The following is a 15,060-nucleotide window of genomic DNA, read 5'->3' on the forward strand; positions in this document are numbered from 1 at the left end:
TCATTTATAATCACGGCATCGTCTGATAAAATCAGCATGCATCTACACTAAAGAGCGGCTATGCGGTTGTTGTGGCTATATTACTTTTTTGTCTCGTGCAGCGCACTGCCTGCGTCTGAGTAACAAACTAAACAAAACAACAAACTAAAAAGTGCATGTGATATTAACAGATGAACTACGCTCATATTTATAATTCCTAACACTCAGTAAGCGACAGGTGCTAGGAAACGCTGTTTTGTGCTCATTTATTGAGGAGTCGGCTGCGGTGCTTCTCTGCCGCTCACTGCACAGAACACACGCCGAGAGAGGCGACACTTCTCCGGGAAAGCCAGACCTCGCGCTCGCGGGACAGCACTGGAGAAATCTTCCAACTGAACCATAGCTAAGCTTTATCCAGAGAAGTCGCTAGGTTTGTCAGTATGAATATTCTATGGCAAAAAAGCCGCTAAAAGGGTCTGAAAGTTGCTAAATCTAGAGCTAAAGTCGCTGGTGTGTGTGAGACGCAGGAGCTGATGACAGCGGGCGCTGGATATTTGTGGCGGTCAGTGTGGATATTGTGGATGAGTTCTTCTGTGTCATCACGTTCTATTAGTTCTACAGCTTCAGTTTCTGAACTTTCACGCTTAGTAACACATACAGCTGTTCCCTCACCACAGTGCAACAGTGAAAAGAGACCCCTTTCAAACAGTGTCGCGTTCCCAACGTTGTTTAAGCGACATACACCGGTATTGCGGTATTTTACAAATTCAAATCATAACAAAAATAAACACCGGTAATCGGTATGAACCGGTATACCGCCCAGCACTAGCGGACGCAGTGTTGCCAGATTGAATGGATGATTTCCAGCCCAAAAGCTCACAAAAACCCGCCCAAAACTTTAACAGTCAAAATAATGTGATAGAATATTGCCATGTAAATCAAGGTCGATAAGGACCATTTTTAACTCCTTACAAACAAAATAATGAAGACAAAATAATATAAAAATAAAGTTAGATACATTTCCCAAGTAAATGGATGAAATCAGGGCAAATACATAAAGAGAATTACCAAATATGATTAAAATATGCGAGCAGACACCGTCAAAACGGCAATCAAGAAATTAACTGATACCGAAAAAACGTGCATCATTTTCAATGTCAACAGTCAGAATAAGCCAATATAAGTGATCGGTAATTAGCAGGTATTTCACACCATGACAGTCAAAACTGTGTCATTCATCGATGCATACTGTACAATAATCCAACCATAAAAAAATAACAACAATAATGCACTTCGTGCCGCACTTTAACTTCACACATAACTAGAGGAAGTCTTTTGTGAAGTGCATATTGTAGAACTTTGCACTGTCAAAACTAACAAGTCCAGCAGCTTTCAAGGTTATACCAATCTGGACTGTCCTGGAGGGCCGGTGTCCTGCAGAGTTTAGCTCCAACTTGCCTCAACACACCTGACTGGACGTTTCTATGCCTAGTAAGAGCTTGATTAGCTGGTTCAGGTGGGTTTAATTAGGACACTGCAGGACACCGGCCCTCCAGGACCGAGTTTGTACAGCCCTGGTTTAAAAGATAAAAGACCGGATTGTATAGACCCAGATATTTAGTTTCGATTTAGATTAATTTATTCAACTGTGCTTTGATTTGGGAGAGAAAGAGAGCCTTCGTTACTAAATAAATGTATTAGTAATATTATAAAAGCATTATTTGTTATTATAATAATTATTTGTAATATTGCCATTGCAGGTTTGTTCTGGCCGTTGGCAGTGCAGTATTTGATGCCATGTTTAATGGAGGCATGGCCACCACATCCACAGAGATCGAGCTTCCTGATGTAGAACCTGCTGCGTTCCTCGCATTGCTCAAGTATGAGCGTTTTTCTCAATGTGCATGTACGTATATACATTCCAGAAAGCTTCAGATGTGTAACCTTTTCTCCAGGTTCCTGTACTCTGATGAGGTTCACATCGGACCTGAGACGGTGATGACGACTCTCTACACCGCTAAGAAATACGCCGTTCCTGCTCTGGAGGCCCATTGTGTGGAGTTTCTGAAGAAGAACCTGCGCGCAGACAATGCGTTCATGCTGCTCACACAGGTAGAGCTCATTCACTCACGCCTGTGATGTTTACACAGACTTTACCTGTCAGACTCTGATAGGCTGATGTGTGGTTTGTTTGAAGGCGAGACTGTTCGATGAGCCGCAGCTGGCAAGCCTGTGCCTGGAGAACATCGACAAAAACACAGGAGACGCTCTGGCCGCTGAGGGATTCACAGATATTGATCTGGGTACTGTATCACGGAAACAAGTCCACGGTACACCGCATTATAGGACCGCTGCTCAAACTCTGACAGCACGGAGTCAGTGTTAAAGAGATCGTTCACCTAAAAATGCCAATTCTGTCAACATGTTTACCTGTCAAGATATTTTAAATGTTGCTAACCAAAGAGTTGTTGGTAGCCATTGACTTCTGTTGACTGAAGAAAGAAACTCTTACAGGTTTGGAACAACTTGAGGGTGATTAAATGATGACTGAATTTTCATTTCGGGTGAAATAATAAAAAACATATCTAATAATCGTGCCCGTGATTTACATAGTTTTATTTTACTTCATCCTATTGTTTTCTTTTAGTTGTATTGCTAAAGGTTCCATTTGTTAACGTTAGTTAACATGAACTAACAATGAACAATACTTTGAATGCTTTTAGTAATCTTAGCTAATTGCAACAATTAATAATACATTCTTAAAAAAAAATTTGTATCTGTTAATATTAGGGCTGTCGGTCGATTACAATTTTTAATCTAGTTACATGATGTTTCGATTAATTAATCTACAGTCAATGTGGTTTTTTTTTTTAACGAAATTACTTTTATTCAGCAGGAACACATTAAATTGCTCAAAAGTTGACAGCAAAGACTAAATGTTACAAAAGATTTCTATTTCAAATAAATGCTGTTCTTTTGAACTTTCTGTTCATCTGTGAATAATGAAGAATAGATTGTATCACTGTTTCCTCAAAAATATTTGGCAGCACAACAGTTTTCAACATTGATAATAATCAGAAATGTTTCTCGAGCAGCAAATCAGCATATTATACTGATTTCTGAAGATCATGTGACACTGAAGACTGGAGGAATGATGCTGAAAATACAGCTGGGCATCACAGAAATAAATTACATTATAACATTGACATAGAATACAGCTATTTTAAATGCAATAATGTTTCACTGTCTTGTATTTTTTAATCAAATAAATGCAGCCTTGATGAGCAGAAGAGACTTCTTTCAAAAACATTAACAAACTAAATCTTACCAACTCCAAAGCTTATTATACACTAAGCAGATTTGTGTATATTTTTGGTGTTGGTTCCTCTCATCCTCACAGACGTCGGTCTCTCTCTTGTCTCTGTCAGACACGCTGGTTGCGGTGTTGGAGAGAGATACTCTGGGTGTGCGCGAGGTGCATTTGTTCGGAGCGGCAGTTCGCTGGGCAGAAGCTGAAGCTCACCGACAGCAGCTCCAGCCCACGCCGGAGAACAAGAGACGCGTGCTGGGAAAAGCGCTCAATCTCATCCGCTTCCCTCTCATGACCATCGAGGAATTCGCCGCAGGTCTCTATACATGCCGCGCTTATGGCATTAACCCTGTAAAGCCTGAAATACGTAATAACAGTCAGAAAAAAACTAATGTTTTGAAATGGGAAAGTTTATTGAACCTTTAGACAAAATATAATGTTGATACATCAGGCTTTTATAGCTAATATGTGACCTTGGAGTAGCACAGGTATATTTGTAGCAATAGCCAAAAATACATTGTATGGGTCAAAATGATCTATTCTTCTTTTATGCCAAAAATCATTAGGATATTAAGTAAAGATCATGTTCCATGAAGATATTTTGTAAATTTCCTACCGTAAATATATAAAAACTTAATGTTTGATTAGTAATATGCATTGCTAAGAACTTCATCTGAACAACTTTAAAGATGATTTTCTCAATTTTTTGAATTTGTTTGCACCCTCAGATTCCAGATTTTCAAATATTGTCAGATCCTAACAAACCATACATCAATGGAAAGCTTATTTATTCAGATCTCAGACGTTGTATAAATCTCAATTTTTTAAAAATTGACCCTTATGACTGCTATTGTGGTCCAGGGTCACATATAGAAGGATATAGTGAGAATAAGTAGGGGAAAAACTGCAATTTGGTGCAGATGCTGATATTTCTATCATGAGATGCTTGTGATGTAAATCAATCAAAGCATGGAGGATATTGATTGTAAAGCCTTGTATCAAATATGATGCAGTAGCTTTATGCGTGTGTTTCACACAGGTCCTGCTCAGTCGGCCATTCTGATGGACAGACAGGTGGTGAGTCTGTTCCTGCACTTCACGGTGAATCCTAAACCGCGTGTGGAGTTCATCGACCGGCCGCGCTGCTGTCTGCGGGGGAAAGAGTGCAGCATCACGCGCTTCGGGCAGGTGGAGAGCCGCTGGGGTTACAGCGGGACCAGCGACCGCATCCGGTGAGAGAGAGAGAGACGCCCGTGTGTTCCTTCATGCCGCTAACACCACTGTGAAGCCAACTAACTTAACCCAATCACTGCTCCCTGCAGGTTCTCTGTGAATCGCAGGATATTTATCGTGGGGTTCGGGCTTTATGGATCCATTCACGGACCTACAGACTATCAGGTCAACATACAGGTGCGGCTGTCGAACGAAACATGATTTTTAAGCAATACAAGTTAATTTTAATGTGAGGCATGTCAAACTTGTCAATTCCCTGCTCAGTGAATTGTTACAGATATACACAGTAGGGATGCACGATATTGGATTTTTGCCGATATCCGATATTTTTCAACACTTTTTTTTGGCCGATACCGATATATTTCTTTTTGTTTGGAAACAACTCCAAGTCTCTGCTGTGTGGAAATGATAAACAAATTATTTTAAAATTTTGGTTAGTTTTTAACAAGAACCTATTTGTTAGAATTAAATAGCCTAAACAATAATGAATTTATTTTATAATGATAGTACATTGAAGCTGCAGTAGCTTTATGCGTGTGTTTCACACAGGTCCTGCTCAGTCGGCCATTCTGATGGACAGACAGGTGGTGAGTCTGTTCCTGCACTTCACGGTGAATCCTAAACCGCGTGTGGAGTTCATCGACCGGCCGCGCTGCTGTCTGCGGGGGAAAGAGTGCAGCATCACGCGCTTCGGGCAGGTGGAGAGCCGCTGGGGTTACAGCGGGACCAGCGACCGCATCCGGTGAGAGAGAGAGAGACGCCCGTGTGTTCCTTCATGCCGCTAACACCACTGTGAAGCCAACTAACTTAACCCAATCACTGCTCCCTGCAGGTTCTCTGTGAATCGCAGGATATTTATCGTGGGGTTCGGGCTTTATGGATCCATTCACGGACCTACAGACTATCAGGTCAACATACAGGTGCGGCTGTCGAACGAAACATGATTTTTAAGCAATACAAGTTAATTTTAATGTGAGGCATGTCAAACTTGTCAATTCCCTGCTCAGTGAATTGTTACAGATATACACAGTAGGGATGCACGATATTGGATTTTTGCCGATATCCGATATTTTTCAACACTTTTTTTTGGCCGATACCGATATATTTCTTTTTGTTTGGAAACAACTCCAAGTCTCTGCTGTGTGGAAATGATAAACAAATTATATTTGATCAAAAATACAGTAAAAACAGTGAAATATTATTACGGTTTAAAACAACTGAAGAAAACGTGAATATATGTTATAATAGTTATTTCTTTCTGTGATCAAAGCTGAATTTTCAGCATCATTACTCCAGTCTTTAGTGTGCTGCTGAATAGTTTTGTAGAAACTGTGATGCATTTTATTTTTCAGGATTCACAGATGAATAGAAAGTCCAATAGAACAGCATTTATTTGAAATAGAAATATTTTGTAACATTGTAAATGTCTTTACTGTCATTTTGAGCGATTTAATGCGTACTTGCAGAATAAAGGTGTTTATTTCTTTAAAAAAAAAAATATATATATATATATATATATATATATATTTCCAATTAATGTAGGCCGGCCTGTTACATTCTTATTTTTATTAGGCCTATTATTATTATGAAGTTACTTTTATAATTAAAGTTAATTATTAAATTAACATTACAATTAATTTGCCCCGCAATATTACCACATAGCTGACGTTCTGCGAGGATAACAAAAGATAAGGCTATTTACTCCTCAATTAAAATGTTTAATAAAAGGCCTTTTAAAACAGGTCTAATATAGGCTACAATTAATTATAGGCCTATAATTAAAATATGAACACTGCAGTCATCAATAAAAATCAATGAAATAAAAAGCTTTAGCCTATTTCAAGCACCGACTTTCAAAAACGTCCCATTTAACACGAAATATGTTTCTTCTCTTTACACAAGTGCTGTAACAAGTCTCAGTTAGCTTAATGCAGTAAACCTAGCAAGGTAAATAAAAAGAAAACAGAATAGAAAAAGAATAGAGCAAGCTAGTGTTAGAGGCCTTTTTTGCTTTTGTTAACTGTATAATAAATAAAAAGAATAGAGAAGCTAGTGTTAGTCTTTTTTTTTAAAGAAAACAAGCAGTTAGTAAATGAATAGAGTGCAAGTCTTTTTTATAAAGAATAGAATTAGAATAGAGAGTGCTAGAGTTAGAGGGTCAAATAAGAGATGTGTTTTTAGCCGATTCTTGAAGATGGTTAAGGACTCTTAAGGACTGAGTTGGGCAGGTCATTCCACCAGGAGGGAACAGTTCATGTAAAAGTCTGTGAAAGTGATTTTTGGGATGTTGGTTCACTTGCAGAAGCTTCTAGAGGCACATAACTCTGAAGTAATGAATTTAGGCAAATGGGTGCAGAGCCAGTGGTGGTTTTGTAGGCGAAAATCATATGAAGTTTCAGTTGCGTTGAGCTTTTGTACAGCAGTGTGATTGTAGACCAGAGGAAAGCAGTCTGTTACCTTCTCTAATGTGCCAAGGTTTTCCTTATGTTCCTCATACATTCAGCACTTAATTTAACGAGAGGCTGAGAATCATTCAGGAACAGTATTTATTTACAGGGTGAACCACAGCACTCGTGAACACATGCTCGTGTTTCTGGATTGTTGATGGTTGGTTATGTTGGGACTTTGTATGACTACTCGTTCAATAAAGATGAATCATTCTTTACATCTGAATGTTTTTGATTTTTAGGACGGCACTGATTTAATGGCCACAAACATGATTATTTTCTTTATAGTATCTGTTCTATTTTATGTACAGCACTTTGGCAGACACTAGTTGTTTTTAAATGTGCTATATAAATAAATTGACCATGACCTATTCATAATGCATGAAAATTTATTTTACTAAAAAGGGTAATATTTTATGTATTTGAGGTATGAGATGTGGGAAGAGGGCAAACATTTAGCCTTTTAGGTCTAATCAGCCAATACAGTCTTAAATAGCACTTCCATCTTTTACAACATGGGATCTTGACCAAATATATTAAATCTTGATTTTTGTAAAAATGTTGCAACAAGATGGTAAAATTGTGTGAAAATTAGTTTGACAATTTAAAAAAAAATTACCTTAAACAATTGAGCATGTAAAACAAATATCTTAAAAAAGTTTAAGACACAAACGCATTATGGTTTTAGGACAACTTTGATGAAAGGTTTTGATCCACTTCAAATGTTGACCACCAAAATCAGTGATGAGGAGAAAGCCAGTCATGAAAAAGGTCAAGCGGGTGGGGTGGAGTCTTTAAAATACAAATAAACTGATCATTTACAAAAAAAAAAAAAAAAAAAGGCTTGATTTTTATCATTGCATTTTTCTAATAAAAATACAACACTAATAAACTTAATATAAATACTACATATTTTGTGTTGAAATACAATAGTTAATATATTGTGTTTTGATATTTAAATAAGACAGACAAATCTTGTGTAATCACAAACAGACTTACTGAGCACAAAAACTACATTAAATATTTGGACACACAGTAGCACAGAAACTAAAGACATAAATTAGAAAACCTAAAATGTCATGGACCTTGGACACATTATTAGTCAACATCTGCACTGACTGGCAATGAAGCACCGCACGCATGCAGGAGAGTAATTTTCCATTTTTATTTTCTTTATTAGATTTACATAATCCACATGAATTTGCCGTCAGAATGTGATAAACGTGTGGTGTTTGTGCCCGGTACAGTCCAGTCCCTCTGCCGAACTCTGAGGGAAGGGAGCCAGTGGAATGAGTGTAAAGCGTCAAGGTCGGGCTACAGCACAGAGACGTGTCGCGGGGCCGTTTATAATTTGTCGAGGAAGTTGTCGAGTGCGGGAATGCCCTCCTTCAGGCCCTTGCGTTTGCGAGTCTCGGCCACGACCTGGAAGGGTTTGGACGCGGGGTCCTGGGGGTCACCCTGCAGGATCTGCCAGTGATCGAACACACACTGAGGGAAGGCCTGGCCGCCGGTGTTAGAGCGCAGGTCAGCTGTGAAACCTGCACACACACACACGAGATGTTAAGAGACGGAACACAAACATGTGGATTTAATAGAGAGTAGGACTTTCATTAGGAATGAGAACTGCTACTAGCACAAAACTGGCTCCTTAAACCCTGGAACTGAACACTAATAATACTGATAACTACTACTGCTGAATTGTACAAAACAAGAAAAAAAAAGAAAAAAAAACTTAAAATCACTATCAATATTAAAATGTGTTTATAAGATAAGATATAATAAACATACTACCATCAAAGTTCAATGCACAGCAATTTTAGTAAAAAAATTAAAAATAAGTTAATTATACTACCACTACTAATAAAATTATACTGTTGAAAAGTATTATTATTTTGCTTATGGAAAACAGAGTAAGAAAAAATGATTTTAAATGTGTACTTAAACTGAAAACATAATTTTCTAAAACTTCATCTTTAACGTCATTGGTCTTCTGAACCACCAGCCATTGATTTCTACTGATTCAGTGAGTCAGGAATCACTCTAATAACTGTATATTAACTGAGGAGTTCGAGGCTGATGTGGATCTTCTGACAGATGAATTTCACTCATTTCTACACTGCTTGCGTTTTATGTCTGTTGTTCGACAATTATCTTTTGTATGCAGTATTCATTGTACACATCTTGGATAACATGGATGAGTAAATTATCAAAAAAAATTAATTCTTAAAAGTGGAATTATCCTTTAAAAACATTACTTTAGGCAAAAGTGAACTTTTAGTACATTAAACCCATTTGTGACTCTGGAGCACAAAAGCAGTCATAAGTAGCACAGGTATATTTGTAGCAATAGCCAACAATACATTGTATGGGTCAAAATTATACATTTCTCTTTTATGCCAAAAATCATTAGGATATTAAGTAAACATCATGTTCCATGAAGATATTTTGTAAATTTCCTACCATAAATATATCAAAACGTAATTTGATTAGTAATATGCATTGCTAAGAACTTCATTTGGACAACTTTAAAGATGATTTTCTCAATATTTAGATTTTTTTTTTGCACCCTCAGATTCCAGATTTTCAAATAGTTGCATCTCGGCCAAATATTGTCCTATCCTAACAAACCATACATCAATGGAAAGCTTATTCATGATGTATAAACCTCAATTTAAAAAAATGGACCCTTATGACTGGTTTTGTGCTCCAGGGTCACATATGTTCGATAAAAAGGATCATTAATGTGATGATGGATACTAACCAAAAGACTCGTTGACGGGCAGAAAGGCCTTAACGATGAACATGGGTGTTCCCATGACCTGAGACTCCTCGAAGACGTGGCCTCGTTTTCTGTTCAGCACGCCGTAGATGCCGCCCACCACCTGCTCTGGACACTGAGAGAGAGGAAGAGACGCGGGTCAGAGACGCTCATATGTTAAAGATGAGGATTTACGCAATAAAGCTGACGTGAAGAACGCGGCGTCTCACCTGAATCTCCACCAGATAGACGGGCTCCATGAGTCGGGGCTCGGCTGTGAGCTGGCAGGCGTACAGGACCCTGCGGGCCGTGGGAATGATCTGGCCACCGCCGCGGTGGATGGCATCCGTGTGGAGAGTCACGTCGTGGATGTCGTAGCGGACAGCACGCAGGTTCTCCTCGCACAGCACACCCTGAGCAGAGAAACCAAACCATGAGGACAGTCAAGTCTCAATCAGAAAACCTCGATTCATAAAGAAAGCTCAAGAGAGCGACAGATTCAACATCCAACAAGCAATACATTTGATAAAACTCAACTTTCAATTTTAAAGCATGTGACAATTTAGTAAATACAACCGATGAAGTTGTGTATAGTATTTAATAATTTATTACTTTGTTTTATTGCATTTTTAATAGTATCAATAAAAGCAAAAATGAAAATAAAATTTATATTAAAAAAAAAATGGTTTATTTTTGTAACGATAAAAGTATCAATAGCAAGTAAATGCATAGTACAATAAAATTTAATATTTTTTATTAATCTGCATTTTTAAGTATCCATAAAAGGCAAACTAAAAATATATATATATTTTTATTGGTTTGTATCAATAATAGCAAGAATGTAATGCATAATACAATAAAATGTATTAATATTTACTAATTTGTATAGTTTTATAATTGCATTAAAACAAAAAAATTATTAGAACACAAATTAAATAATTTGCATTACTGGTATTATATTTTAATAAAAAAAAAACACAAAAGCATTAAAATAAATGCAAAAATTAAATGCATAATAAAAATACAATTATTAATTAATTTCTATTGGTTTGTATTATTTAAAATGAAATGCATTAATAAAACAAATTTTTAAAAAACACCTAAATATAACCAGGTTGAATTTTCCTTCAAGACTCAATGCGATATTGTAGAGTTGAACTTTTTCCTGTGCCTGTGGAGGTCTCAGATATTTGTGATAGGTGTTATCGATCACTTCTTCAGAGTGGTGCATGATTTCTCCTCATAGACCAGCCAGGACATCAGGAGGACAGCTAGTTAACCAAACCCCGTTTAACTTCGAACGTCTCACCTCTTTAGTGGCCCACTGGAATCCAGCCACGACGCTGTCCTTGATCTCGTTCAGGTACTGCACTCCTTTGGTCACGTCCATCAGGAGGTTAGGTCCGGTTCCATCAGGTCCGAAGCACCAGATCTTACGGGCCTCTGTAACCTCCCACTCGTATTTGTCAGCCAGGTAACGGCCGCGGGCCTTGAGCTCCTGGCGGGATGTCACTTCGCCCTTGTCGATGTCTTCGGCGAGACCGTCGGGGAACGGCCTGGCCTTCATGTACAGACGGTTGTGCTTGTTGGGAGACTTGGACAAACACATCTGGTCTGATTCTGCGCTGACCGTCTCTCTGTAGGACACAACGGGGTCCGATTTCTGTTGGAGAACCAGACACACAGGTTACATCAGGAACGGCTGGTTGATTGAACTATTCAGAAAATTTGAAAGTATATGCAGCTAAAATTTTATAAATGCAACTACTGAGCCCCAAATGACATGGACCAGTATATAAAATTTAGCATTTCTGGGAGTTAGGAATTCATTCAACAAATTAACTAATTGAACTAATCAATATGAGTGAACATTGTTAATTCGTGGCCACCTTTTAACTAAAACGAAAGAACAGATCAATAAAAGCGAGCGCGTGAATTAGGGTTGCAAAGGGGTGGAACATTTCCAAAAATCCCTGGAACATTCAAAAAGATAAAAAATAAAAAAATCCTGGAAAGCTTCCAAAATTTCTGGAATATTTCCTAAATTTACTGGATATTTTCCACCTTGTAGCAACCCTGCGAGTGCTCGAATAAAAATTAGCAAAAGAACAAACCCAAGCAAAGAAATTCTTAATTTGTGGCCACGATTTAAAACAAGGAAACCAATTAATAAAATGAGGGAACATTCTCAATTTGAGATCTATATTTATCTACTTTACATTGTAATTTCATCCAAAGCATCTACGATTGATTCAAGTGTGCTGGTATTCTTTTTTTTGGATTATATACACAACTCTATAAAAGACTTTAAATGTATTTGTAATCAACTTTGTACGTTTTTCTGGGTCTCATGAAATCAGTCCTTCAAACGTCTCCCAATGAAAACTGTAGTTACGTCACTAAAGACTGGAGCATTAAAGATGCACAGACCTTCAGTGGAATGCAGGCGTGGTCCTCCTCCAGATCTTTAAGGCAGATTTCCAGGTGAAGCTCTCCGGCGCCGGCGATGATGTGCTCTCCGGACTCCTCGATGATGCACTGCACCATGGGGTCGGACTTGGCCAGGCGCTTGAGTCCCTCCACTAGTTTGGGCAGGTCGGCGGGGTTCTTGGCCTCCACCGCCACTCTGACCACAGGGCTGACGCTGAACTTCATCACACGCATGTTGTGGGCCTGCTCGAAAGTTGTGATGGTCCCGGTCTTCACCAAAAACTGGTCCACGCCAACCAGACCCACGATGTTACCGCATGGCACGTCTTCGATGGGCTCGACGTAACGGCCCATCATCAAAATGGTCCTGGAATAGAGAAGCGTTATGGGTCAGAAAAGTAGTGCACGGTTTCCTGACCTGGATTTAATCATGTTAACTCTTTCCCCGCCATCGACAAGTTTTTGCGGCTTTTCACTGTTATACACTCGGGGGTGCTATTACGCATCTTCTGAACGAGTACAAAACCTCCCGAACAAAATGTAGCTGTATTTGTACCTTTTCTCTGCTCGCGTTGCCGCTGACTGATATACGAATCGCACACAAAGGCGTCGCAATGTTAATCAAATGATATATGAAAAGATCGCTGCTCTTGATTGAACTGCTTTTGTAGTTTTAATCAATTGATTTGTAATGAACACTAAAGTGATTCACAATTGATTATTTGTTTCTTGAATATTTTTGTTTAGATGTAAAATGAAAAGTAATGCACTAGGCCTATTTGCTTCTTTCTTATATGTGACCCTGGAGCACAAAAGCAGTGTTAAGTCGCTGGGGGATATTTGTAGCAATAGCCAACAATACATTGTATGTGTCAAAATTATTTATTTTTTTTAATGCCAAAAATCATTAGGATATAAAGTAAAGATCATGTTCCATGAAGATATTTTGTAAATTTCCTACCGTAAATATATCAAAACTTAATGTTTGATTAGTAATATGCATTGCTAAGAACTTCATTTGGACAACTTTAAAGATTTTCTCAATATTTTGTTTCTTTTTGCACCCTCAGATTCCAGATTTTCAAATAGTTGCATCTCGGCCAAATATTGTCCCAAATAGGGTCTCACATTTGTTCCACTCACTATTGTTTTGTTGCATCTGTTCTAATTTCTAATAAAAAATAATAAATATGGCTATACTGGGATTATTAATACAGTAATTAATATTAAGAAAGGAAGTGGAGGAAACAATGCAAAGTTGCTTGACTTTGCTTTGGAACCTTCGTAAAAATTCTACTCGAGGAGTTTCAGAACTGACTTTGCTGACTTTGAACAGGTGTAGCTCAGTCATTTTCATCCGATTCCAACAAATCTTACATCATTTTAAAGGTCTATAAAAAAAACAACAACTAATTTTTGTAACTTTGCTCAATGTGACTCATTTTGCCAGCACAGGTCACAAAAACAGCCATGCGCAATTAAAATACCACTCCTATAGTCTTGGTTAAATTTAAACTACTATTCGGTTTTTGGCTAAATGAAAAAAGTAATTTCAGTGCATCACTAGTGTTAAAGAGTCTGGAGCGCTGCAGACCTCTGGATGGGTTTCAGGTAAAGATCCTCCTTCTTCCCAGGGCTGAAGTTTGGTCCCATGATTCGCACTTTCAGCCCAGTGGACACGACACCAGAGAACACACGGCCGAAAGCGTAGAAACGACCCTTATCTGTGGTCGGCACCATCTTTGAGATGTACATCATGAGGGGAGCTTTAGGGTCACAGTTCTTAATACCTGCGCAGACCACAACAAAGACAGTCAGACAATTCAAATACAGCAAACAGCAAAGTAAACGCAAGAAAATGAGTGCATCGTACCCATAGCAGCTTCATCGTCTCCAGGTCCTTCGTAAAGCAGCTCGCAGCGGTACCTCTGTGCAGTGACGGGAGAGGGCAGGTGGATGGTGATCATCTGAAGCAGAGCTTCTCCGGCGGGCAGCCAGCGACGCATCACAGCCTTCAGCAGCTGCTTGCCTTCCTTATCCTTGTCCTCGAGGTCCAGCTTGATGTCCAGCTTCTCGATCAGCTTGGCGGTTTCCTCCTTCCTGAAGTTCATGATGGCATCAAACACCTGGAGATCGAGGAAGTGAGGTGTGATCACCGGTGTATCAAAAGGAGATTTGCACTACTATTTAACCCACTCGTGGGATGCTTGGTACTCTTTTTTGTTGTTGTCCTTTTTCTCTATCAAACCGGATCCAGAACTAATTGTGGAACTACCCACTTTTTGGCGTTTTCGCACCGCCGGAACTGGGTGCGATTTTTGTACCAGACTGCCTTTTTCGAGAACCAAATTAGCTCCTACTCCGGAGCAGGGTCTAACCAGCACAACTGGTACTAATCGTGACGCAAGCAGACATTGATTGGCCAAACGCATACGAAAACGCCCTCACGCGCCATGATTTAAAACGCCGTGTAAACACTGTAAACATTGTCAACTTATTTCGCAAGTATGGAGAACAGCGATAGATGGACGGACGCTGAAGTGCAGGCACTTGTAGCAAATGTAGCACTGCCAGTCGTCGTTGGAGATTCTTAGTCCTCCTTTCCGTTCTTTCAATCACTTTACTTATACGTCGACTTTCCATGTCTATTATTGTGAAACCCGCGAGACACACCAAAAACACAGCTCCGATCACAGCATCCTCCACCCTCCTGTTGTTCTTTGTTTCTGTTGTTGAACGCCGCGCACAAATGACGTCGCTGTCGACTGGCTTACGTCACTTCCTAGTACACACTGTCGGTGCGAATGAAACCCTTTAAATTGTACTGGGAAATAGTTCACGTAAAATCGTCCCAGTACTTTAGTACTGTACATTTAGTTCTGGAACTAAAGCGGTGCGAAAGG

The 15,060-nt window shown here is 39.0% G+C and overlaps 3 protein-coding genes across 4 annotated transcripts in view; 2 read left to right on the forward strand and 1 right to left on the reverse strand.

Moving 5' to 3' along the window:
* Positions 1-4,867, forward strand: part of LOC107552697 (BTB/POZ domain-containing protein 2) — a 7,222-nt gene extending 2,355 nt beyond the window's left edge. The window contains exons 2-7 of one of the 2 annotated variants that reach the window (XM_016234649.1): positions 1,740-1,859; positions 1,935-2,091; positions 2,177-2,309; positions 3,408-3,605; positions 4,329-4,521; positions 4,612-4,867. In XM_016234649.1, coding sequence (XP_016090135.1) covers positions 1,740-1,859; positions 1,935-2,091; positions 2,177-2,309; positions 3,408-3,605; positions 4,329-4,521; positions 4,612-4,723 — 913 coding nt within the window. In that variant the 3' untranslated portion in view covers positions 4,724-4,867. The remainder of the gene's footprint in view (positions 1-1,739; positions 1,860-1,934; positions 2,092-2,176; positions 2,310-3,407; positions 3,606-4,328; positions 4,522-4,611) is intronic. The other variant, XM_016234650.1, reaches the window with a different exon arrangement.
* A 185-nt stretch (positions 4,868-5,052) lies between these two features.
* Positions 5,053-5,558, forward strand: LOC107552685 (BTB/POZ domain-containing protein 2-like). Its single transcript, XM_016234629.1, has 2 exons — positions 5,053-5,264; positions 5,355-5,558. Exons 1-2 carry the CDS (start codon positions 5,053-5,055, stop codon positions 5,464-5,466), a joined length of 324 nt encoding a protein of 107 aa, XP_016090115.1. The 3' UTR covers positions 5,467-5,558.
* Positions 5,559-8,115: 2,557 nt separating this feature from the next.
* Positions 8,116-15,060, reverse strand: part of eef2b (eukaryotic translation elongation factor 2b) — an 18,486-nt gene continuing 11,541 nt past the window's right edge. Inside the window, exons 9-13 of the mRNA XM_016234651.1 lie at positions 12,158-12,524; positions 11,037-11,390; positions 9,958-10,140; positions 9,731-9,863; positions 8,116-8,507 (exon numbers count right to left, since the gene is read on the reverse strand). Coding sequence (XP_016090137.1) covers positions 8,314-8,507; positions 9,731-9,863; positions 9,958-10,140; positions 11,037-11,390; positions 12,158-12,524 — 1,231 coding nt within the window. The 3' untranslated portion in view covers positions 8,116-8,313. The remainder of the gene's footprint in view (positions 8,508-9,730; positions 9,864-9,957; positions 10,141-11,036; positions 11,391-12,157; positions 12,525-15,060) is intronic.

Source organism: Sinocyclocheilus grahami, unplaced genomic scaffold, assembly GCF_001515645.1.
Source record: "Sinocyclocheilus grahami isolate Dianchi unplaced genomic scaffold, SAMN03320097.WGS_v1.1 scaffold456.1, whole genome shotgun sequence".
In the NCBI taxonomy this organism is placed as follows: domain Eukaryota; kingdom Metazoa; phylum Chordata; class Actinopteri; order Cypriniformes; family Cyprinidae; genus Sinocyclocheilus; species Sinocyclocheilus grahami.